Here is a 24900-nt window from a genome sequence, read left to right as displayed (position 1 = left end):
TTATTTAGAAGAGGCTTATTAGGGTTCTGTACCCAAAGATTCAAAACGGAAACCAGATGGTGGTAATGGTAGAAGTGCTTAAAATATGGAACTGTATTTACTTAATCGTGACGGCGTTGCGCACTGCGTATCACTTGATTTCTAGTTATCGAGAATGGACAGTCAAATGTCCTCTCATATACTAAAATACGCTCAACCTATAGTACTAGTTAAAAATTAAATTTAAACTATATAAATGCCTTCACAACTATTTATTTCCAAAAACTGCACCGTTTACCATAAATTCTCCGTCGCCTGAAATTAAATTTCGGGAATAATAAATGGTGTACATTAATTTCACTATTTTAGTTAGCAAAAAGTCACGTTCCAACTTTAATTTTTGGTTTGATTTTAGGTCACAACTTGTTTTTCATGTGGATTTTATGTGGTGTTGCTTAACACGTAAAAAAACATACTGCTCGTCTAACCTTAAGCCTAATAATGTATTTTGTTTGAACATTAGAAATGTTCACATATTAGGAGAGGCCATATGGATCAATAGTTTTCAGATAAAGTAAAAAAAAAACAACTTTTATTATCAAAATTAGTCTAATGGGAACCGTTGTACAGTAGTTAGACGACCAATAGTTGAGATAAAAGAAAATTATCAGGCATTTGTAAATAAACAAGTACTAATTAAAAATGCCACAAAAGTCTGAATAAATTGTGAATTAAATAGAACTTTTATTTTTAAGTTTACTGGAAGTAAATGCTATTAATTCATTTAGCATTGTCATTATATTTTTGGATATGTATTCAGTCAATGATTTTCCTTTATATGAGATAAATTCTTAAAGCACAAACTGGGTTATTTTAACATTTATTACTTTTACCGCAGCTCTAACAGTCTTGAATAATATGCAAACCTTATGATTTATTAAAATGTTGGTTCACTGCCAGAATCTTGGTAAGCCTTATTTTATGATGTTGTCGAATTCAAGTTAAAAGAGATTGAAAGATTAAAAAGCAAAACAGAAATCTGAATATCAGCGTATTTTATTTAAATAAATCCACGATATTTTAAAATAGACCCACAGTGATCTTATATTCTTTAATTAATTTCAACTTTGCACAATGCGCCAGTTTATTCGTAATTTTTGATACACATATTTTGCCTTTGTAGTTTACGTAACATAAATTTTAATTTCCCTATACAAGTTTGGATAATACAAAGTTTGTTAAATTAATTTACTGCTTAAACTGAACACATTGTGTTGCTATGTGCCAAATTAATATTGTAAAACTTAAAGGTTATAGGTATACAAGAATAACGATTGAGGAAAATTGGGTAATTTTCTTCTTACTAAAATTTTGTCTGGTTACTTCAAATGTAGCAAGAAGGCTTTGTCATCGAATGCGATGGTAGTTGCCATTTTGTGGCTTACAGCTCCCAGCCAAATTGGAACCCAGCTTGTCCGAAGTACTACTCCACCGCTTACTAGTACGTACCACTACAGATTGCCTTTTATTGGAGTTTTTGGGAAGGCTCTAGATTACCAAATTTTACCTTGATTTTAGATCTTGGAGAAAATCCTTTGAGGCTCAAGCTAGGTTCTCGGTATTTATTTATTTCTTCAATAATCTGTCATTGCATTTTTCCTAAATGCAGACAAAACTAATGCTTTGATATTAAGGGTTCTTAGTTCAGATAAAAAATAAGTAGATTAGACGGTAATCGATATTACTAGTTATAATGTAATGTCCTTTCTTATGACTAAATGGTTTTGGACGAAGTTTCTTTTGAAATAAATTGCAGTAAATGCCTTGTTCATCAAGATGTTACTACTACGTTGTTTATGTGGATGTGTTTGTGTATTGTCGAAACCAAGCGTATTCTGAAAAACTCTAAAGCATGGCATCTAATATACGCCTGTTAGAAAACAATAGATCCTTTCATAAAACGTCCTATGAAAGCCAATTGAACCTATATGTCACTAGATTTGACTAGACGACTGAACACGGCACAGAACTTACCGCGAGCGGGATCTTCGCGTAGAAAAATAATTTCTGTATCCAACAGACTGTTCAGACTTAGCTCTATGTCTGTTTTTTATCTATATACTAATATATAAAGCTGAAGAGTTTGTTTGTTTGTTTGTTTGAACGCGCTAATCTCAGGAACTACGGGTCCAAATTGAAAAAATATTTTTGTGTTGAATAGACCATTCATCGAGGAAGGTTATAGGCTATATACTATCACGCTGCGACTAATAGGAGCGAAGATACAAAGTAAAATTTGAAAAAAATAGGGCAGGTATAAATCATAACTTATATCTTCTAACCACGCGGACGAAGTCGCGGGCAACAGCTAGTAATTAAATAATGGTGTTTTGTTTATGGCAGGTATCAGGTGCTGTTCTTCGTGGTGACATACGCCATTCCCATGCTGGGAATGACATTCTTCTACTCGGCCATGGGGAAAGTTCTATGGGGTTCAGGATCCATTGGCGAGCTGACACAGCGCCAGGTTGACTCCATTAGGTCGAAACGGAAGGTATGTCCAATGCGTTTATGAAGTTCTGCTAGCTTATACTATTAATAGAGTTCTACGTACATTATTTCTAGTAATCTTATATTTATCAAATTATACTTCAAACAAATGTCAATATTTACATAGTTCAATATAATACGAATGAATTGAAAAGCCTCAGTGACTTGTGTCGAGGTTAAAGTAACGTTATTTAATTGTGTTCACCCTTTTCAGCAGTACAATGACATTGACAAACACAATACACATGTTGCGGTCAAAATTATAAGTCGAAATCAAAAAGATTTTAAATATTTTTGATTAATATAGGCAACCAAAAATTACTTTCTCTGATATATACATTTATTTTTATTAAACAGTCTTTCCTTTTGTGGAAATTTTACCAAAATTAAAAATGTGAAAAACGCTTTTGTTTTAAATTTAATTGCGATGATAATGATATTTCAATTGACAAAGAACAGGTGAACACAATTTAATATTTAAATTGATATTCATTTTGTATTGTTTGTCACACGCTTTATTGAAAATTAGTTTCTTCATGTGGCTACCTTGCAATTTATTCGTCAATTGTGAAATTTGTTTTTGCTGATAATTTACTTTATTTCATTTTAATCAGCATTTTAATATGTTCAAACTATAAAAGCCAGAAGCACCTTTTGTGTACGATGTAATTTATACAATTAGCTAAATATCTACGGAAATTTTTTAAAGGTTAGTATCTTGAACAATGATATTTATGCTACTTTTTAGACAGGTATTTAATCACAGGACACTGAATAAGTGAAGCATATCAACTGACCAGATGTTAACGCTTCAACATTGCTCAAACGACTATTCAAAAACAAATGCTATCCATAAGCGCTACGTAGGTACTTTACGTCAGTCCTGAAAATAAATCGTGTGTGTAGACCCTAAGCTACGTTTTTCATGATACATTATCGTAACTCTCAAGGCTCTATTTCTGAGGAACGTTGATCGTCTTAGAAGGCTCGTCACGGATTGAAGGCAATTATTTCTCTTCCGGACCCTTCCTGAAGCTTTCAGGAGGGAAATCTAAGCTTAAGGACAGATTTTATTCAAACTTTTTGTAAGTGTTTGTTGAGTTTTGTGGATTAAGCCATGGTGGCAATATAGGGCCCATGTCATGTCAACCTCCATACGTTAATATATGGAGGTTATATTTTAATTACTAAAGAACTTGAAACAGCTTACAGTGACTTTATGAGAGTTCTGTGCCCTGCACAATACTAGTCTATATTTCGTGACTGTACTTGGTCGAAAGCGATACAAATAGTAATTATAAGGGTACTTTTTTATTTAGTTTTTATTTTTAAAAACAACCCCCGCATTTATGAATTTAGTCCTTATGTCGCGGAGAGGTTTCACAAAGGTTTCAAAGGGCGTACATTTAAGTCGACTTTGTTAATAAATTATCTAACTAAAACATTTAAGTAATTATAAGTATTTGTAAAATAAATGCTATTCAAAGGTGATTGTTTTTGTCTATGTAACGAATAATATTATTTCGATATTTATATAATCCGATAGAAATAGTAAACATCCAATTATAGCAAATAATATAATTCTAGGAGACTAATTCGAAGAAAATATATTATTAGCACAAAAACATCGAACTAAAATGTCTGTATTAGTCAGGCAATAATTGTGTGTATTCTATAAACATTTTAGCCAGTCATAGCCTTGTGGTACAACAGTGAGGCAAAGTCTAAGCACGTAGGTTCAAATCCCACGTATTTTTGGATTTCATGCGTAATACAAAGTAATTGCAAAAAACGGCGAAAGAAAACATCGTGATTAGCCGAGGTATTTTAAGCCACGTCAGAAGCCTACAGGCAATTAAAACTTTGACACCAGGTCGTACATCAACCATAAAAAAATAGGTCTAAAACAATACTCAATAATAAGAAATAAACTACAAAAAATCGTTGTCATATAAAATGAAATAAACACGTTTCTGCAATATCTTCACAGATTTTCAATAGTCCACATCTTTACTGCAGCATACACACGAAACCAATGTTTTATTCAATTTTGATACTTTGTACCCGAAAACGAGTGGACGAAGTAAAACCGCTTCACTACTACCAACCTTATTGCGTCGTGATAAGGTCGATTTTGATATTAGAGTGTTGTGCAATAGAATGTAGTGGAGGAAAAGAAAGCGGAACTTCCTTGGAAATTCGCCAAGAGGTAGAATTGGGAGATGTCGCGAATAGATGGCCTAAGAGTTATTTGTTTTAAAATAAAAACAAAACAATTGGTCTGTATCATCTAGCTTTTGTTTCCGATTGCGGAGAATAAAAAGAACATCTAGTAAATGCTTGTTTTAGCAGCTAGTTACCATTTTGTAAGCAAGATAGCAAACTTGTTGATGTATAACTACGTTTTATTCTGAGACTTAGATTTTGGGCCTATTTATTTGTTTATGTTACATTCAACAGACTAAGTTCCAGAGTTTAATTGATTAGCTAATACGTAAACTCTAATTTGACTTCGAAAACAGTTTCACAATTCCATTACATTCAATAATTAAATTGGGAAAATTAAAGACAAAATTTAATCATAATTTACTCCCGATTTTTAAAACTATTAGTTTTTTTTATTCACGGGATAACAGAATATGAACAGACCTGGTCTTTTTTGGAAAAATGCTTTCAGGGTTTCCTTTACGAACTTAATTTCGATCAAAACCTAAATCGATTTATTTCGATAGCTCTCTGTTATTCATTCTCTACATCTAAATCTTTCAAGAAAAAGAATATCATTTTTTTATGTATTCTATTCTATAATATTTTAAGGCAAAACGGTTCTTCTTAAAAGTGTAATGCTTTGTATTATCACGTACCCCAGCAGAAAGCAAAATATCCATCACCCTTTAATGCCCTAAAAAGAAATTCGTACTAGGTACTTCATGAATTAGTAATTTTCGATTCCAATATCTGGAGTTTGGAGATTTTCTCTCAATCTTTTCAACCTCCGATTATCAGTTGTCTCAGAGTTAACACTCAGTTCTACTAGTCTTGGTAAGGTTATAATTGTCTAAGTTACAGCTCCTCCTACAAATGTAGACCAGTAACAGTAGTTTAAACCTCACTCCTATGGCTCGGAGTATCTAGATTTCGATGGTTCTGAGTACTCTACACCGGGTATAAACTGGAAATTGCAGGTGAAATTTCAATTTCCGTTTTCTGAAACGTTCATGTATAGGCTAAGCATTTTGTTGGCAATGTTACTGTTATATAAAGCTTGCTTATATTGCTGTTGGAGACAGGTTTTAGTTTTGTTTTTTTTTTGCTGCTCTTTTGCAGAACTTCTGATATTCGAAATTCCGGCAGACAACTGTTCATTTTCTGGAATTATCATTACAACTGACAATACTCCTACGGCTAAGCTCATTCTACCTTAAGTTTTTAGTATTTAATTTAGTAATTTATTTTTTGTAAGTACTCCTTCTTCTAATTTTTCTCTCTGCTCTCCCAGCTCCTATGGTGTCCGAAAAACGCGATATCTTGAAACCCACTTCTGTCTTGAAATAAGTTATTACTTAAGCCGTACTGAACATGCTTCCAACGGGATCCACGGTTGAAAAAAATAATTATGTAGTACTAACAACAATTGTACACTCTATCTTAAATCTAAGTTCATTTTGATAACTAGGTTAAAGTATATACTAGTTATTGGCTCTTGTATATAATTGATTTGCTTATTCTTAAGTAGATTATCAGAAGTCCTCTTACATATAAACGTGCTAAACCTCACGTGTCGCACTTAACACGTGATTTGTCACATTAGTAGGAAGCCGATTAAAGTTTCCTTTACCTTGCTTTGTAAAACAAGGTTATAATTCGCTCTGATTAATATATATTGTCTGTTATTTAAATCCAGCTGGAAATCAGAAGTTCGTGTTAAGACTCAGTTATATTCTAAAACATAATTTTGCCAGGCCGGTTTTCCTTTTCAACTTTTACTGCAAAAAGAAAGGGGTGTTACATCGTTTCACGCGTATGCTAATGTATCTGTGTATCTGTGAATGGTGTCATAGCTTAGTACCAAAATGATGTACCGAAAATCCATTAGTCGCTTTTGCTTTTTAGGTAATATTATCCCGAGACTTCTTAACCATGTTTCATGAAAATCCGTTGAACCGTTTCAAGATCATATTTTTTTTTTATTTGATGAGAGGATCTGATTTAATTCAAAACTTAAACAGTGACTTATTGTTTCCTGGACTAGATCTTTGAAATGTATAAAAACCTTTATATAAAAATCGTATCGCTGTTCTCAGACAAACAATTCTTACAGTAGGTAATACTGTAACGCTTTTTATAATGCTTCTTTTGGTAAAAGATTTAAATCACGCGTTTCTTTCCGAAAATATTCACGTAACATCTGAAATTGGAATTCGCAATGACACATGCAATAAAGGTGCGCGTATCATGTGAACTACCAAAAATAGCATCTCAAATATGAACAAAGTAAATTTGCTCTGCGTTCTCTTTCTGTCTTTTAGACAGTGTGCTAACGGGGCAGTTGGCAGTTTGAGTTTCTTTAAAGGAAAAGTACTTTTAGAGTTAAAGCATTAGCACGTTTTCAATCTCAACTATTTACTCTGATTGTATTAAATACTAGCTAAGCCAATTCGTTGGTATTAAAAAGTTACTTTAGGCAGTATTTTTTAGATGTCTCTTTGGAGAAAAAATTCTACGTGAATTTTTTAATAGGCAAACGCTTTTTATTTTATTTATGCACTGTTACTAACCTACGACAATACATCAGAAAAAACAAACTGAAATCTACACAGACGCGGCCTTGTATAACAGTTTTTTTTTTTTATAGAAAGTCTAATTCCGAACTAAGAATTTCCTTGTTTCGCAGGAGTTCTACAATCATTCAAGTCAAAAGCACAAGACACCCAATAATATAAATAAAGCTTAAAATCCCTTGTCATCAGGTCGTGAAAATGTTCATCCTCGTGATAGTGATATTCGGGATCTGCTGGCTGCCGTACCACACGTACTTCATCTACACGCACTTCAACCCCTCCATACTGTACATGAAGTATGTCCAGCACGTGTACCTCGGCTTCTACTGGCTCGCCATGGCCAACGCTATGGTCAACCCCATTATCTACTACTGGATGAATGCCAAGTAAGTTTTGACAGTACTTTTTAATATTGTTTAATACGTTAGACATTACATGACATAAAGCAGTGTCTTCTTTAGTTGTAACTGCTTCAGGATGTACTCATAGGTTTTCTAACTCTATTACTGACTCTTTTAAATTAAAAATAATAAACCATTGAAATTCCTCTGTTTTCTTCTGTTACGACTATCGGGAGACTTTATATAACCACATAAACGTAATAATTGAGTATTTGACTAAATAAGTCCGACACGTAACTTTCTATATGGACGTATATATAGACGTATTTTTATTTCTTTCTATCAATATTAATTGTATGAAAGTGGAGAGGAATACCGTCACAGGTCGGTAACAATTAGTGTACTGATAAGTGACGTCACACGAAATTTAAACCTTATGCTAAAAAACGAAAATAACGTATTTAAATCATTCATGTATTGTTGTTTTTAATAAAAATAAAAATCATATTTAATTATTTGCTGAATATATCGAATATATTCATCAACATTTAACACTTCCATTTACAAATTAACCCTCCAGTAAAAGGGTCATTCATTAACAGAACAAAACGCGTATCAATAAATCACAATTCCAACATGTTTTGAATTTCCAATGTGTTTTTTGCAACCAATGCTAGTTAATTCACAAAATAATAACGAGATACAAAACAAATACGGCTTTTGTTTTAATAATGTATGTAACAAGTAACGTGGAAACAGATAACATTGTATAAAATAAGCAAACATACGAATTGGTTTTGAGTAAACTTGAACAAACATTAATTTATATTTTGTATAACATTGTTATATTGAGACGTCACGAGAGCTTTAAGCCCACACAATAGGGATGACGACAATTTTTTTTGCAGTGTCCGTCTTGTAGTTTTTTGTATAATAATGGATACGTATTTTTTAATTTGTCCCGTAAACATAAATTAACCAAATTACAGTCAATGAAACTTACGCGTGACGTCACGATTGTGTATAAATTTTACCATATCGTTACGTCACAAGCCCCCTCTCCTAAACTTTAAAACAGTTAATCTTTGTCAATTCTAGTTTTTCTGAAAAAGGAAAAAATACGTGTCTTACTGAGGGACTAATGAGATTTTTTATTTTTATACCCAGTCGACATCCCTATTAAGGATAGAAAGATACTGTGGTTCAAATTAGAGTAATACTACACATCCAATTGTGACAGTTTTAAATTCATCATCATGATCAGCCTTGACTAACCCATTGCTTGGCATAAGACTTCTTTTGTTTAACTTCTCCTCTGCGCGTTGTTCTTCGTGTCTTTGGTTTTTATCCCTTTTTTGTATGGACTACTCGTTTCATAATTTAGCATTCCTTGCATTTGCCAACCATTTTTTTACTACCTTGCTCCAACCGTCACGTTTCGCTAGTTTTGACCAATTACAACTTAATTACCGAGTGCATAAGGACAAGTTTTAATTAAGCAAGTCAAACAAAGTTAAGTTGCAATAAAAGACAACAGAAAGTCATATGAGTCCTCTGAGCGCTTCCTAAAGGGTTTATTCATCCTATTCCAGGAAAACCTTATTTGCTAAACCTCGTTATAATGACAATCTGTTTGTGAAGCGTATTTATTTTAGCATTACCCTAAACCGCTTATGAAAATTATGGTGGGACGTGCACGAGACATTAACGGCCTGATGTTGGAAAAATAACAATCTTTTGTTATTATCACTAAATAGTTCACTCATTTCAGTCAAATAAATATGAAATTATATCAATTTTAATATTTTCATCAGTCAAACGAAACAGGGACGAAATATTATTTGCTTGATTATGCTCATAAATACTTAAACGGGCAATCAGTACATAAAATGCATTCATTTTTGTGTATTTTCGAGCGTACGTGATTAAAATTGTTTGCCGCAAACTGCCCACGCTTTTACTTCACAGTGCATTAATGAGTATGCCATACTGGTTTACAGCTTCGTTGGAAGCAACTACGAGATAAATATTTTATTTCTTTCTATATTGTTTTTCGATGCTGGAATATCACAATTATAATTATGGAAGTTACGAAAGGAATCGTTAAATTGAATCGATAAGGTTGGCGAAAAGCCATTGGGAGGTGAAAAATTGAAGCCTACGTTCAGCCTAATTCGTAAATCTGTTAAGATACTAAACCTTCTGTTATACACAATTACTAATGGCTTACAATCAAGAGAAAAATTGTTACACTTTTTAAAACGGAACGATATTAATGTCTTGTCTCTGTCCCTCTACCTATCTCTCTGTCTGCCAACAGGATATATATTCCATGAACTAGTAAACAATTGAGATTTGCTGCTTGAACGAAACAAAAAACTGAATTTAAAAATCGAGGTTGAGCAACCGTTGTTCCGGTATTATAAAAATTGTTGGTGAGAAACAAATAAATATAGGTGTGAAAAAGATTGAAACTAAATGTAAAAAAACGCTTCTGAAAAAATTTACTTAACAACGTTTATTGTCTTAGGATCCTAGTAAATTATTTACAATGAAGAATTTCTCACAAATTTACAATTTATGAATTGTACTGTTTATTAAATTGTTAACAATTTACTAGAAAGGTATTTGTTTTAATGTCTATAAATGAATAATATTCGGAAAGTTCTTTTTAGATCATATTCCGATGGAACAGATTCCTTTTGAAAACTGAAGTACAGGGGTCTAATAAGGAATTCTGAGAAAGGTCCCTCGTGATCATAAGTAATAGGAGAATAATAGTAAGATGAGACAATCATTAGGAGTGTTTTTATTAGGTCTTCTTTCCCTTTGATGACTTGAGAACGAAATGTTTTGAGGCGACGGCATCCATATTTATTTAATTAACCCTCGTCGCAAAAGAAGGGTGTTATAAATTTGTCGTGTATATTCGTCTTTTTGTGGTATCATAGCAGCAGCTCCTGCACGGATTGATTAATTTCAATTTAGTTTATTTTTTATTCAAGAGGAATGACAGAGAGTGAGATATGAGTGTACTTAGACATGTTTTAAAAAAATTACCATTTGAAAGATGCGAGAGGTGAATTTTTTTTCGTCGCCTCTTTTTATATTTTTTAAGTTATCTTGTTCACGAGGAATAAGATTGTGTTCAGAGAAATAGCCGATTGTATTTAAGTATCATTCCCATCGCAATACCATTGCAAAGTACCTATACGCTTCGCGCGCACCACTGGCTGATAATGTAGCATTCCATTAGTGAAAGAGTTATTTTTAATCTCTTAAGTTTTATGCAATATCAATATGGTATCGCCATTATGCCGTATGTGGTATCCGGTTGATGTGGAAGGCTACCTAATATATAAAAAACTGTCAAATAAAAGTCGAATTTCCGACACTGATTGTTCTATACGGTTAGGTTATGGCTTAGAATTAAAAAAAATCGGTTGGAAAAATGAATTTGACTGTGAACTGGGTTCCAACGAGTCCCAATCCTTAATTAAAATTATGTTTCGGAAAAAAATACTTCCATCATCTGCGAAAATGCCGACAGTTAGTCTAGCTATCACGGATCACGAAATACGGCCTGGTGGCACACGCATAGACCGACGCACCGTAAAATTTTTGCCCTTTACTTATCCGAGGTCGTAAAAGCATAATTAATTTTGAGAAACCCTTTATTAAAAATAAGTTTTAAAATCACTTCTGAGACAATGATACAGCTCCTTATGGGGTATCAACTAATAACAACCAGTAATTCTTATTCAAATTTTGAGACGACACAATTAAGAATATTCCCAAGATTGTTATGAATCTTTGAAAAACATAATCTAGTCTTTGTCAGGCTTTTGACCTCGTAAATATTGTGTTACCAGTTTAGACTTTAACTGTACCTAATGAAAATACTTATGTTTAACTTCTTCAATACAAATTAAATAAAACGAGTCGAGATACGGGGTTTGTTCAGATAGACAAAAAATACAGGGTGTTTGAAATCGATGCATTTAGCCGTAAAGAAGAGATAGTATAGACTATTAAGAACCTAACTTGTTTTGGCGAAGTCTTTTTTATTCTCAAACATGAATGGCTTCAAGTGCTTTTCTGTACAATTTTTTTTTAAATACTTACCTGTTATTGGTGTGAGGGAATTGGTGAAAATTATCGGTGAAATAATTAGAATAAAAAAAATATTTATTTCTCATGTTAAAATAACCGCCGCGGTTCTTAAAACAAGTACTGGCCTGTCTTCGCCTAGCCTCTCTAGCACATTCGCTTAAAATAGTAATTTTTAATAGTCGATGCTGGCACACGCGCATTGAGTCCGTCCGTTCTTCACTCCCTTGCTCACCGTGGTGCGGCTCGTGTACAAACCCTTACTTACCTGAGATCTCAATTTCAAGCTTAAATTAGCCAAGATTTTATCTTTTTTCTTTTGCTTTAACTTTAACTTGTAGTTTAAAAGTTCTGCAATGAGTGACAAAGTTCCAAGTCTTTTAAACAAAAATGACTTTGATATTTCTCCGAAGCCAAGTTAAAACTTGAAATTAAAAAGTTTATTACGCATACTGCAGCACGTCAAGTAATCAAAAGTGTTTTGAAACAAATTCTAAATCGAGACATGAAAGTAAAACGAATGACATTAAATCAACAAGCATTTTAGTAAGTGAATGACTTGAAATCACGACGCACCAAAATAAATACAAAAGTTTCAAAAAAATACCCTGCCTACAATCCATAATACGGAAAATTAAATTAAAGGTTTAAAAATATCTAGCATTAAAGGTATTTTAAATGACAAAAGTAATAAAACGTTACAATGAAAATAGCAGCCTTATAAGAAAGGCTTAATCTAATTTATATTCTTATAAAAGGACAAAAAGAGGTGTAGGTACAGTTTCATTACACAGACCTTAAACCCTAATTCCATTTCATCTAAATACAATTTTGATAAATCTAAATTGTATTGGACTGGTATTCAATAAATGTCTTTTGTTTTTATTTATTTACTAGCTGTTGCCCGCGACTTCGTCCACGTGGTTAGAATTTTCCCCATTTTCCATTGTATCTTCGCTCCTATTAGTCGCAGCGTGATTATTATATAGCCTATAGCCTTCCTCGATAAATGGTCTATTCAACACAAAAAGAATTTTTCAAATCGAACCAGTGGTTCCCGAGATTAGCGCGTTCAAACAAACAAACAAACTCTTCAGCTTTATATATTAGTATAGATTTACACATCTTATACATTAATAATATACAATGTTTAAAAAATGAATTCCAATTTCAGTTCAAATCATTTGAATCGTATTCACGAACAGATTATGCAGAAACTTTACTTTCTTAAGCGTATTTCATACTTCAATAATAAGGTATCCCTATTTATGCCGTTCGCAAGGTCGATCCTGCTCAGGAGAACTTGTGTTATCCACGTAGTAGTTCTATTAGCATACAAATAGAACTGTGCTCAATGTGAAAGAGCAAATAATCTCTTTCTCTTTTTCGCAGGTTCCGAACATACTTCCGCACGGCGATCCTGTGCCGGTGGCGCGACATCCTGCGCCGGCGCAAGCGCCCGCTGCCCGAGTCGCCGCCGGACTGCATCTCACAGTCCGGGAGTCGATCCCGATCAGGTTTTTACTCGTTAACGTAATTATTAAAAGTGATCTTTGGTATCATTTATGAACATACGTCATTTTCATCGACAGTTTCTTGTGGACTGTCGTTACGTGCACTCGAATGAGGAACCTACAGTATAAATGTGTTTGTGTCATAATTTACAATTTTAGTTAAATCATAGTGGAGCGATCAAAGAATAGCTGAGTGGCTGTGGTCATCAAAATAACTGCGTGATTGAATACTGATTTTAGTATAAGAGATATTTAAAAAGTATATTTATCTCTAGCCTGAACTATTGAGTTAACTATAGAGGGGGTCAAAGAGCCTACCTCTACCTCTGATAGTGATATAAATGCAGTTACGGAAAAGAAAACACGCTAATTGCACATCTGGCATACTTTAAGAACTATTCAAGAACATGGAAAAAGAAATCTGATAATTTGAAGTATGTACTAGGTAATTTTTATCTTAATTCTAGAAATAGCCGAAATCTTCAACCCTCAAATTCAACCAAATCATTCTCATAGTGTTCTTATTAGTTATTGTTATAGTTCTACTTACTGAAACAAAAGAAAGCTCAATCTTGTCTCAGCTAGATTGCCCTAAAATTAATATCTGACATTATGATTTAATACATCTATGTAAGACTTTAGCAGCTAATATCTCGGTCTTATTAATTTGATAAGGGTTCCCCCTATTCCGTTGCCAGACGAGTTATTCTAAAATTAAATAATAGGAATATTTTTCTTTTGTTTTCGCGGCGATTAATAAAATACTTCGTGAAATATTTATGGGTGGGAAATAATGAATGTTAAACTTTGAAGCTTAGAAAAAAAATACGTTTTAAGGTGAACAGTTTTGGCGATTTTCGTATTATGAGTTTCACTTAAAATCCGAAATCTTCTTCATATTTTAATAGAAAAAAAATATTGATCGATTAGTACAACAGTTAACCCTGAAAGACGATACTTATTTGAAACCTCATAAAACCATACCAAAATACTTAAAAACTACGAGTGACTTTAGTCTTGTTCGCTAACATCATAAAAACAACATATTTGCACTACTACTGAACATTTATTTAACGCTTCACAAAAACTTTATCTTGAAACGCAACTAATGAAAATTACAAGCTGGAACAAAGCAAAGAAAAATGAAGGAAACTTTATCTGAGGAATGAATGTCTTTGAAGCAATCTTGCGTTTTGCTAGCAGTCGGCACGGTTCTGAAAAACTTCTTGAAAGATTACTGGAAAGAAATTCACAGATAGAGAAAATGTCGTAGACTCTATAAACAACTTGTATAAAGAGACCCACAAATAATTCTAATAATATTAATGAGAAAGTGAGCGAGTGTGTTTGTATGTGTGTGTCTGTGTATGTATGTGTGTTTGTTTGTTACGCCTTCACGCCCAAGCGGCTTGACCGAATATAAAGGCTATGAACAACTCAATTTCCTTATCCTCGATTTTTACTATTTTTTGTTATGGCGGCATCAGAAATATATCTGTCACACATTCAAATGTCTAGCTGTCATGTTTCATGAAACATATGGTGGCAAACACATTATTAGTCTCAGTATTAGTCTGGGAGGACAAACTTAATTTTGAAATAAATTCTCAGAATATTTTTTCTACACAAAATTGATCCTTAAAACATGACTAATACAATTTATCAAAAAAAAGTTGGTCAAAAAAGGCCCGTATATATTCCTTATCTTTTCACACATTTTTACATCAAAATATCTTTTATCGTGCAGTGAGTTACGACTAAGTATCACTTCTTTATATTTTCTGCATCACTCACTTTGATAGCTTAGACAAATCTGATTAAATCCATTCAAGTACAGAAAACCGGCAAAGTTCGAGTTGAACTCCCGTACGATAAATTCCGTAGCAAGTAAATAAAAAAAAAAACTAATCAATTTTATTTTCTCTAATCAAGCTCTCTTTAATTTTTATTTTATTAGTTCTCCTTATAGTAGCAACAGAAACACATTTTCAAAAGCGTTAATAGTCAAATCTATCACGTGTGTGTTTGTTATGGTCCGATTCACCTCGCGTATGGAACCCTAAGAAACTATTTCTTATCATATGTGTACTGTCTGCCTAGCAACAAAGAATCCAGTTATTTTAAAATGCCTGACAAATGACAAACGATAAAAGTAATTCTTCTTTCCAAGAAATAAAATATGTGAGCTTAATATTTCTTGCAAAGAGTTTTTATAGTAAATGGACTGTGAAAATCACTTACTTCGTGGATCAGGTGACTTAGAATATAACCGAGAGTCTGTTACAGTTTATGACTAGGCTTCGTTGACTACTTATACTCTGGCCTAGATATAAAATGTATCCTTTATTGATTTAGACAGCCGGCAGCGTGTCAAGCCAAGTTCAAGCAAATTTAAAGCAAACAACGCCAAAATTTTATACATTCGTGTTTCAAGTAGGTAGGTACTAGAAAAAATTACTAGCTAGACTTTTGTTTCCAACACTTTTATTTAATAACGGCCAGTGAGGTCGTAATCCGAAGGTTCACTCCACGCCGGATCGCAGTTCGAAGTTCAAAGTTCGCCCCTCATCAGCTTATGATTAAAGACTCCGGTTGGGTCCGAAACTAGTAAAACAAGCCTGATAAATACGTGCTAATAAACTGTTATCCTACTAATATTATAAACGTGAAAGTTTGTATGTATGGATGTTTGTTACTCTTTTGAATATTTTTTATTCCGATTTTATGTTACTGTTGTTATTTTTAGGAGGCGGGCAAGTGGGCTACTGGTAGTTAAAATTATAAAATCATCACAAGTAAGCATTTGAAAATGTCAATCAAGCAAAAATATTTTCTTGTAACAAGTTCATTAACTAACTACGAGTACTTATATATGTTCCACGGTACGCATCGTAATCAAAGAACATATAGCAAGAGCACCACAATGAGTAGAGACTTTATTTCAAGACGTCGCGGTCGCTTTCCGCTCTTAATTTCACTCGGAACACGTCTCCGGAAATTAGTCGGGTCACAAAACACAAAGGAACAGTGTCATACGAGGGTGATCACGCGAGTTCTTATAGATACAGAGTTTAGAGAAAGCGGGTAGTGTCGACATTCTACAGAGTAAATCTGAAATCTAAATAGCCCGCATTGTGCAATGTTTCAGGCATTGGTCAGGTCGGTGTATGGCAAAAAATTGCAATACATCATACACCGAACGCGGCAATGTCCTGTTGCCTCTACTTTACTACCTTTTAAAGTAACAAGTCTAACTATGTATATGTTCCATTCAAAGGCGGGTTTAAAGTTTTTAAGTAGTGAAACTGTGGTAGTGTGATAGCACATTTAAAATGTTCTGGAATGTAGAAGGCCATTATACTTGTTAAGTATTAAATAAATAAGAGCGGCGTCTCTTTTTCATGACGGTAATAGTCATTCTTTGTGATCATATGGTAGTCCCCTGTGTATGAATCCATCTCCGCCATGTATCCGGTAGTATTAAGTTATTTAGATAAATAATGTAATCAAATTAAGGGAGAGCGACGTCGATCATCGTCAACCTCGATATTGTTTACCCAACAATGTTATTGCATAAAACATTCTTCATTTTCATTATTATGTTCTAAATTGCAAATATTAACCGCTTATAAAAAAGACAAAAGTTTCGTGACAAGTTTATGGATAAGGTGCTCACAGATCTTAACCTGTAAAAACTGTATGTCTATAACAGTTAATGAGATACAGATTGATGATGTAAGAACGGATAGAATAGACAGGTAGCAGGGTCGCTGTACTAGTGTTACAATTTTTCCCTTTGGGTATAAAACCTCAAAAAGGGCACCCTAATAAAAAGCACCTACTAAGAAACTTATAAAACCAACACTCCCAAAATCCCTAGGGATACATCAGCCAGGTGAGGTCTGAACCACAGCTCACGTTCCGACATTTGTAATTTATAATAAAAGGCACAATCCCGTGGGTCCGTCCGGTCAGATAAAATGATTTATTTTCGCTCTGAATATAAAATAATAATACTAAAATAATACCTTTTTAATCTCTTGAGTATTTGAGAGTTTGTATTTATATAGGTCTTTGTTTATTGAAAAACCCATTTCTTTCTTTTACTGTCAGTTTTTCTTTATATATTTACTACTAGCTGTTGTCCGAAGGCCCACCCGTTACAAATTTAAAATGATCCCACGGGATAAAAATCCTATCCTCAGTGTTAATCCAGGTTACAAACTATCTGTACAAACATCAATACTTACAAAGTTTGCGTTTATAATATTAGTAGGATGGTTCTTAATAAATTTTGCACGATTTCAGACTATTTTCTATGTCATTAATATGCTTGTTCAGAAGGCAATATCGACATAATTATATTCAAAAAATTTCAAAGACGACTATAAGGGCTTACCTCATCCATATTTCGATGAGAATCTTGTTCTTATATTACGGATATAACAAAATAAAACCCATACGAAAATCATTGCATATTTATTCAAGCGTTGCGATTTTTATGGCGACCGTGAATCGTAAATTTGGGACCCTCGATATTTTCCCTAACATTATATTAAGCTCGGTGTCAAAATAAAAAAAATTAAAGTTATCATATGACTTGTACCCATAGTGTAATATAATATACGTACATAATATATTTCACAAATTTCAAACAAGGCACCTGGTCTCAAAGCAAAGCTTGTAGGTACTATGAGCACCTACTACACAACTGATAAACATACAATATATATATCACCCACTCATATATTCATACAACAAATTATCGTGTTCATCACACAAAAAATTGTCCTGGGTGAGAGTTAAACCCACAACCTCCGGTACAGCAGTCTGGGCCAAAAATCACTGTATCAACAGGCCAGTCAAATAGAATACTTAGTTGTAGCAGACTTGTAGTATAAACTACACTAAACTTTTGTTAATAACTGTGCCCTCTGTAACATGTGATAAGTAGTTACTGGATTAACTAGAACCCGTACAGCCAAGCGGTAAAAGGTCACCACGCCAAACCTAATATTCACCACGCATCGCGATTTCTATCCCCGCGGAGGGCAAGTATTAGTGTATTCCACGAATACTTGTTTTGAGTCTGAGTATCTTGTGCATGTGACTAGAATATTTATGAAACCCTCACGACTATTAACATATTTAGTGTGGGAGTGGTTTAAAAAATATGTATGTTGTAATATATTCGAAACATCGATTAAACATACCATCTAGTCTAGATATACGCCTAAGAACACACGACATATACTGATATTCAATAGTAAATTCTCAGTGAGTTAGAATTTTGCGCCTCAGGCAAAGACATCATACGTTTTGGCTTAAGCCTGAGAAAACTGGCTGGAATCACTAAATTATTACCTACCTCGGGATGAACAGAAATGAATGGAGTGGAAAAGACTAAATCTGGAAGATGCAGAGGAGGGAATAAGTTTATTGAAATTATATGGAAGTAAACATTGTATTTAATTTTTGTGTCTGCGAATTCCAAAAACGAAACTTACGTTCTGGCTCAAAGGACGACATTTTAGCGAGACAAACAAACTTCTACTTACGGTTTCTTCATTTAAGGCACAAATTGCATATTTTCTGTATCGTATTTTTATGCTATGAACTACAAAAATAATCCCCTTAAAGTATTCGCCTCTACAGGTATCGAGGAACTCAGAAATTCAAGAGGAAGTGCAGTGGCAGAATGGCCGCGCTCGTCGTTTCGGACGTACAACGACCTCCCGTTGCGGAGACCGCTTTCGCTTGCTAGCTGCCCCAAGTGCCCGCATAGGACCTATTATGATGGTAAGGGATATACAACCTTCATGGTAAATAACGTGTAGATGGTCTTGTTTTTTTATGGACGGTTTGTGTGACTGTGACACTGAATTGAATGCTGACGAACGCCTGTCTAAATACGAACTGAAGAAAGAACAAAGTACAAAGTTAGTTAGATTTAAAAATATGTCACTGTTAAAAATTTTGCTAATTTCTCTTTAGTGGGCCTAATAAGCTATATACGCACAAATGCATACACATAAGTCACAATTGGAACTGTACAAGGCAATTTATGATCATGGTATGGAAAGGCCGAGCTTTCTCTGTGACGACTGATCAAACCAGTCAAACTGTCTTTGTTGCCTTAATATATAAGCCTAATATCTCACATAAGTGGCGACAAGAAAGGGCAATAATGCGAATCCTTTAATATCAAGACTTATGATACCCATTTGTCACCCTGAAGTCATTTTGATAATGGAATGGTAGCCAAGCACAATACAAATTGAACTCTATACACATCAAATCACAGTGTAAATTTCTTTAGCTAGAATAAATGTACCTATTCGTCATTGTTAAATACCGCAAATATCGGACGGATGCAAATGAAGAGGCTTAATATATTAGTGTTGTAATGAAAATTGTAATAAAAGAGGTTCCCTCTTTAACTTATAAGTACGGTCAAGAATAAAATTTAAACGACAATCAACCTTGATGCATGGGAATAAAGTGGATTTTTACGCTCCACTTTCTTTTTTTGATTTAACTTGTCATACATACATATAAACAATCAATTGGAAAAATAAAATATATTTATTATTTATTTATATCTTCATTATTTAAGTCATACACTTTTGTCTTAGACTCTTAAAGGTCTAAAGTAAATAAGCTGCGTTTTACAAAAAGTAGTTTTAAATTGAAAAAAAAAATCCATACTTTTATTTAAAGTTAGCCAAAGTTAACACCGGGAAATACTGACACAGGGTTCTCCGTAACTTTTCAGATGGTTCCAAATTCACATTGATTTTCTCATAAACCCCTGAAACGAATTCGCAATAAAATCCATGAAATACCTTTGAAAAAAGGTTTCCGCATTCCAGAGGCGATTTAAAAACGCTGATAGAAGATACTTTCCTTTTATTTTCAACCGACTTCAAATAGAATTAGGTTCTCTATTCGTCTGATTTTTTTTTATGTTCGTTACCTCTGAATTTGACTGGATGAACCGATTTACTTGAACCGGCTGTCTGTTGTCCCATAGAAGTTTTATCAATTTTGGCTCAGTAGTTTCTGTTTGAAGTAGGTTGAATGTGTTTGCAGGCAAAAATAATTATATATTTTCTTTTAATATTTCGTCAATAGGTAAGACATAATGTCTGTATCTGTTTCAATATTATTAATTAACCTAATTCATTAAAATATGAAAACACTTCTCATTTAATCCAAGTCAAGAAGTTAGAATAAAAAAAAAATGGTTGCCTGTAAAGTCGGTTTTACGGGCGAAGATTTTACGTGACAAGGTCTTTTTCTCGGTAGAATATTTATTGATATGAATATAATTAAATTGCACAATAGGAACAAGGAATCGAATGAAAATAAGAATTGCACAAATTTTAACTATAGAAATATATTTTGTTTACTAAAACATTGTACATGTAAGCGCCGATTCAATACCGATGACCGATCATAGTTGAGTGGTGAGTCGTTCGGTGACTCATCGTAACGTTACCGGGCGTTACACTTTTTCATAAGTGACTCTCAGCCGCAACCTAATTTAAGACGTTGTCACGTCAAAATATTCATATTCTCAATTCAAAAAGCCTATTCAAGTCCTATCGTGTATGTTTCGATTCCAATAAAACAGAAACGTTTGTTCAACCGTTCACTTTGGTCGAATAGATGAAAGTTAAATGCATAGAAGTGACAGGTTGAAGTCAGATGTCACGTGACTATGAAATAAAAATGCGATTTTAGTATTGGAGTTTACGTATACGGGAATCGGAGGAGCTTTTTATAATGAATTCAATCTGCTAGCCGAATGGTTGAAGACACCACGCTAAACCCTCAGATAACGTAATGTCGCGGGTTCGATCCCCGCATAGGACAAGCATTCGTGAGATCCACGTGTGCTTTGTGAAATGTTTGTGTGTACAGTGACATCTGTTTATTGTTATATGACAGATAATTTATTGTATTTTTTTTTGTTACAGCCTACATCCACGGAAGGAAAGTGTAAATATCTCATTGTTACATTGACAATAACGTCAAGCGATTGTAAACGACAGTGATCATAGTGTAAGTGAACGTTCAGTGTATTATAAACTCTATTACTTAGAACATAAGATATATGTTGTAAAACTATGCATCGATTGAAGTCACTAATATTTTGTGACTGACTTTCTGTGACTCTTTGCATTTCAATGTGTTAAATTAAGCTCAATAGAAGCATGTTAAGTCAAATATAATATTTAAATCTTTGTGTTTCATAGTGGTAACATGTTTGAAACAGTCAAATATTTGTCCAATGTAAAGTTGCAAAGAAATATGAACACACCGTCACACAATAGTTTATGTTAAAAATTTACTCTTATATTGTCCAATTTAGTTTTTGTCTCTTTCAGCTTATAATTTTTTTTATGACAAAAACATTAAATAAACTATTTTGTTTCGTAAATTGGATTATCAACATTTTACTATCGACTGTACCTGTGAACGGAATAGAGAGATCTCATCTTGTTGTGGAAAAGCGCTGCGTTGGTCTTGCGTCTAAACCGTGCCGTACACTATCACGCTTTTTTTATATAAATGCGGACAACATCATATACATTGTTCCGAACCCAAAGTAAGTTGCTAAAGCACTTGTGTTATGGAATTCAGATACAACGAAGGTACCACAAACACCCACACCAGAGACAATGTAGAAACGTGAATTTTTACATTGACGCGACCGGGGATCGAACCCGGGACCTCAGAGCTAGCAAGCAACCTTGAAACCGGTGCGTACGGCACTCGACCACGGAGCCACGCCACTTTCATAACAGCAAAAATATTACCTTAAAACTGTGGATTTTTAGTAGAACAATAACACAAATTATCACTAGATTAAAGGTTTATTCATCTCAAAACAGTCAAAAACTACGTAATTTTTTAAGGATAGAGGAGGATAACTTTTTGGAGGAGGACAGCTTTTGAAGGATCTCCATTCATACCCACAAAATATGTTTACAGCCAACTAAAGCACTCAAAAACTTGTTGAGATATAATAACTGGGGCAAATAAGGCGACCGGCAATTGTTTTGGACCGTAAAAGTGCTCAATTCAAGATGTAATTTGTAAGAACAACCGACCCGACGCTTATATAGCGGAGTTCCCCTTCAATTGTTTTGTCTTGAAGATTCCATTCCTACCCGGAGTGTATACAAGGGTACCACCATTTTTTAATTTACTGTGGTAGTTGTTGAAGCGAGAGGGGGTGCTATATGATGTAAAGCGCTATCTCTTCTTCTCATGTAGGATTTTTCCTCGCTGTAAGAGGAGGTTGTATGCCCCCAAGAAAACTATTCATGTCCGTCTTTTTGTTTTTCAACAAAGTGCAATCTCATGTCATAGTTTGAGAGTTGGATTTTAGTGCATTCTTCTGTAAGTGATATGAACAGTAATAGATGAGATTGTGTTACACTTTTTAATGTATTAAGATATTGATGAAGTAATAGTTTTAAAAAGCTTTGAAAACTGTACTCGAATGTCCCACCTTTCGATAATACGATTGAAAAAAAAAATCAAACAAAATTAAATTACTTCAATCAGATTATTTACTTCTGAAAATCAAACAGTTTGAATTTTAAAAAAATATTCAGAATTTTATTTACTTTTCATCAATGTTTACTTTTTAAATGTCTGGTCTTACAACGTGATTAAAAACATAATTTCGTTTCAATCAATTCAAACAGATTTTAATAAATCGCACGTACAAATATCTATGAATTATTTTCTCAATAATAAATCTTATTAGCATTATTTTAACATTCTATTACACTTGAATTAATAGCGAATATGACGTAATTATTAACATTTTTAGAATTCGAATCCTGCCTTTGACAGTGTCAATTTATTTTTTCGTATCGCATCAGACTAGACGTTTAGGTTACTGGCACGTTAGACGCAATTCGTTATTTAAATGATGTGTCAAGAAGGGTTGACGTAGCAGATGTAATATTTTAAAAGAAAAAATATCTTTTGGATCGTTTTGATATATTTTTATTACACTTTTATGCTGTAAGTTGCTTCAAATAGTGTAAAACTATTTCATTATACCTTATTGATGTTCACACTGGATATCGACGCAGTTAGTTATTTTAAAGCAACTTTGATTGTTCTTAGCGATAATACTGCCTTGTTGCCTGTTGCCTGTGTTTGTCGAACCCTGTTATAATGTAATGTGAAATAAAGAATATTCTTTTTTATACTAATTTGAATGGTGATGAAAAAAACTTAAACAAAAAAAACAGTCGTAATAGTTATTCAACCGAAGAAAAACAAAACATTTTACATTGTTAAAGTCAACTAATAAGAAAAACATTTTCAATAGAAACAGATTACATAGGCTTCAATCAACGCCTATTACCACTTCTTAAAGTTGTGGGAGAAAGATGCAACTCTGCAGCTTGTAGATCGCTCTCTCGCTCCCACAATCACATCTGACTTTCTTTAAGAAATCTTAGTAGACCCTCTGAAAGGAAAGCCCCCTCTCCTCCCTCCCCGTTTCCCATAAATCTCCAGTTAAGTGGTCAATTTGCTTACCGCCCACGCAATCTTGATAGCTATTGAAAAATATTTGAAATAATGATGAAAGCTTATCGAGTGTTTACGTATAATGTCACGTCATCTAAAGAATTATTTAAATTATTAATATCAGGTATTTGTAATGAATTTAATTTTGAATAAGCTTTTTTTTTTAATATTCGAAAGAATCTGTATTAAAGACTCATTTGTAATACACAAATGAAAAACTAATCAATTATTTCAACGAGGAATCAACCTAGTGACAGTTATTGCAAAACGAAACAAAAATAGAAATAAGCAAAAGATAAGTATTGTGATTCTGCGTCAAATTGTACCGGTAATAAACGTGTCAAATAACGACAAAGAAAGAAAATGTATTTAAAACATATCTAGCTATCTCTATCTCCTTCTATATATTGATGATGATGTCTCATTTACTGAAATTTTATCATATATTGTAATATTTCATTTCAGAGAATCCCGAGAAAATATATTCTATCATAAAATACCCATTAGACTTAAGAAATTATGAGCTCAGTATTACATTTTTGATGTTCAATTATTATATGATATTACATATTTATTAATAAATGTATATAGATAGTAATTAGATATAAGATTGAAATTGTTGATCGTTGATATTGTATTTTAAATACAAAATGTCGATTGTAAATCATTATTTTCATATTTGATAGTTCAAGCGAATCTCTTCATTAAGTATTCATGTTAATTAATATGTGTATGTATTTACATATAAAAGAACGTGAAAAATTATCCTACCTGTCTTCATATAATTCAATTTAATTATCCTACAAAACAGAGTGTGGTCATATTTTTGAAGTAGTTAGTGCATTAACGTGATTAATATTCAAAGTCAAAACGCTAAGAAATTTCGCCTAAATATACTCTGTATTTTACAATAAAGTTCGCAAATACTGTTATTCACAAAAACGTTCTGTAAGCGAATTCAAAACTAGTAAAAATAGTTTGAAATAACGCATTCATAAAACTGAGTCTAGACAAACGTCAACATATTTTTAGTAGCTGTACTAAGATACTAGTGAAACAAGA

At 33.2% G+C, this 24900-nt stretch overlaps 1 protein-coding gene across 1 annotated transcript in view; it reads left to right on the top strand.

Annotated features, from left to right (window-relative positions):
* LOC113500612 (tachykinin-like peptides receptor 86C) overlaps positions 1-21901 on the top strand; it is a 57369-nt gene extending 35468 nt beyond the window's left edge. The window contains exons 6-10 of the mRNA XM_026881465.1: positions 2383-2533; positions 7500-7696; positions 13154-13294; positions 18931-19074; positions 21258-21901. Of these exons, the coding sequence (XP_026737266.1) occupies positions 2383-2533; positions 7500-7696; positions 13154-13294; positions 18931-19039 (598 nt within the window). The 3' untranslated portion in view covers positions 19040-19074; positions 21258-21901. The remainder of the gene's footprint in view (positions 1-2382; positions 2534-7499; positions 7697-13153; positions 13295-18930; positions 19075-21257) is intronic.
* The last annotated feature ends 2999 nt before the right edge of the window (positions 21902-24900 follow it).

The sequence above is a fragment of the Trichoplusia ni genome, chromosome 14 (assembly GCF_003590095.1).
Source record: "Trichoplusia ni isolate ovarian cell line Hi5 chromosome 14, tn1, whole genome shotgun sequence".
In the NCBI taxonomy this organism is placed as follows: domain Eukaryota; kingdom Metazoa; phylum Arthropoda; class Insecta; order Lepidoptera; family Noctuidae; genus Trichoplusia; species Trichoplusia ni.
Note: the sequence above shows the minus strand (reverse complement) of the source record. Positions and strands in the feature narration are given on the sequence as shown.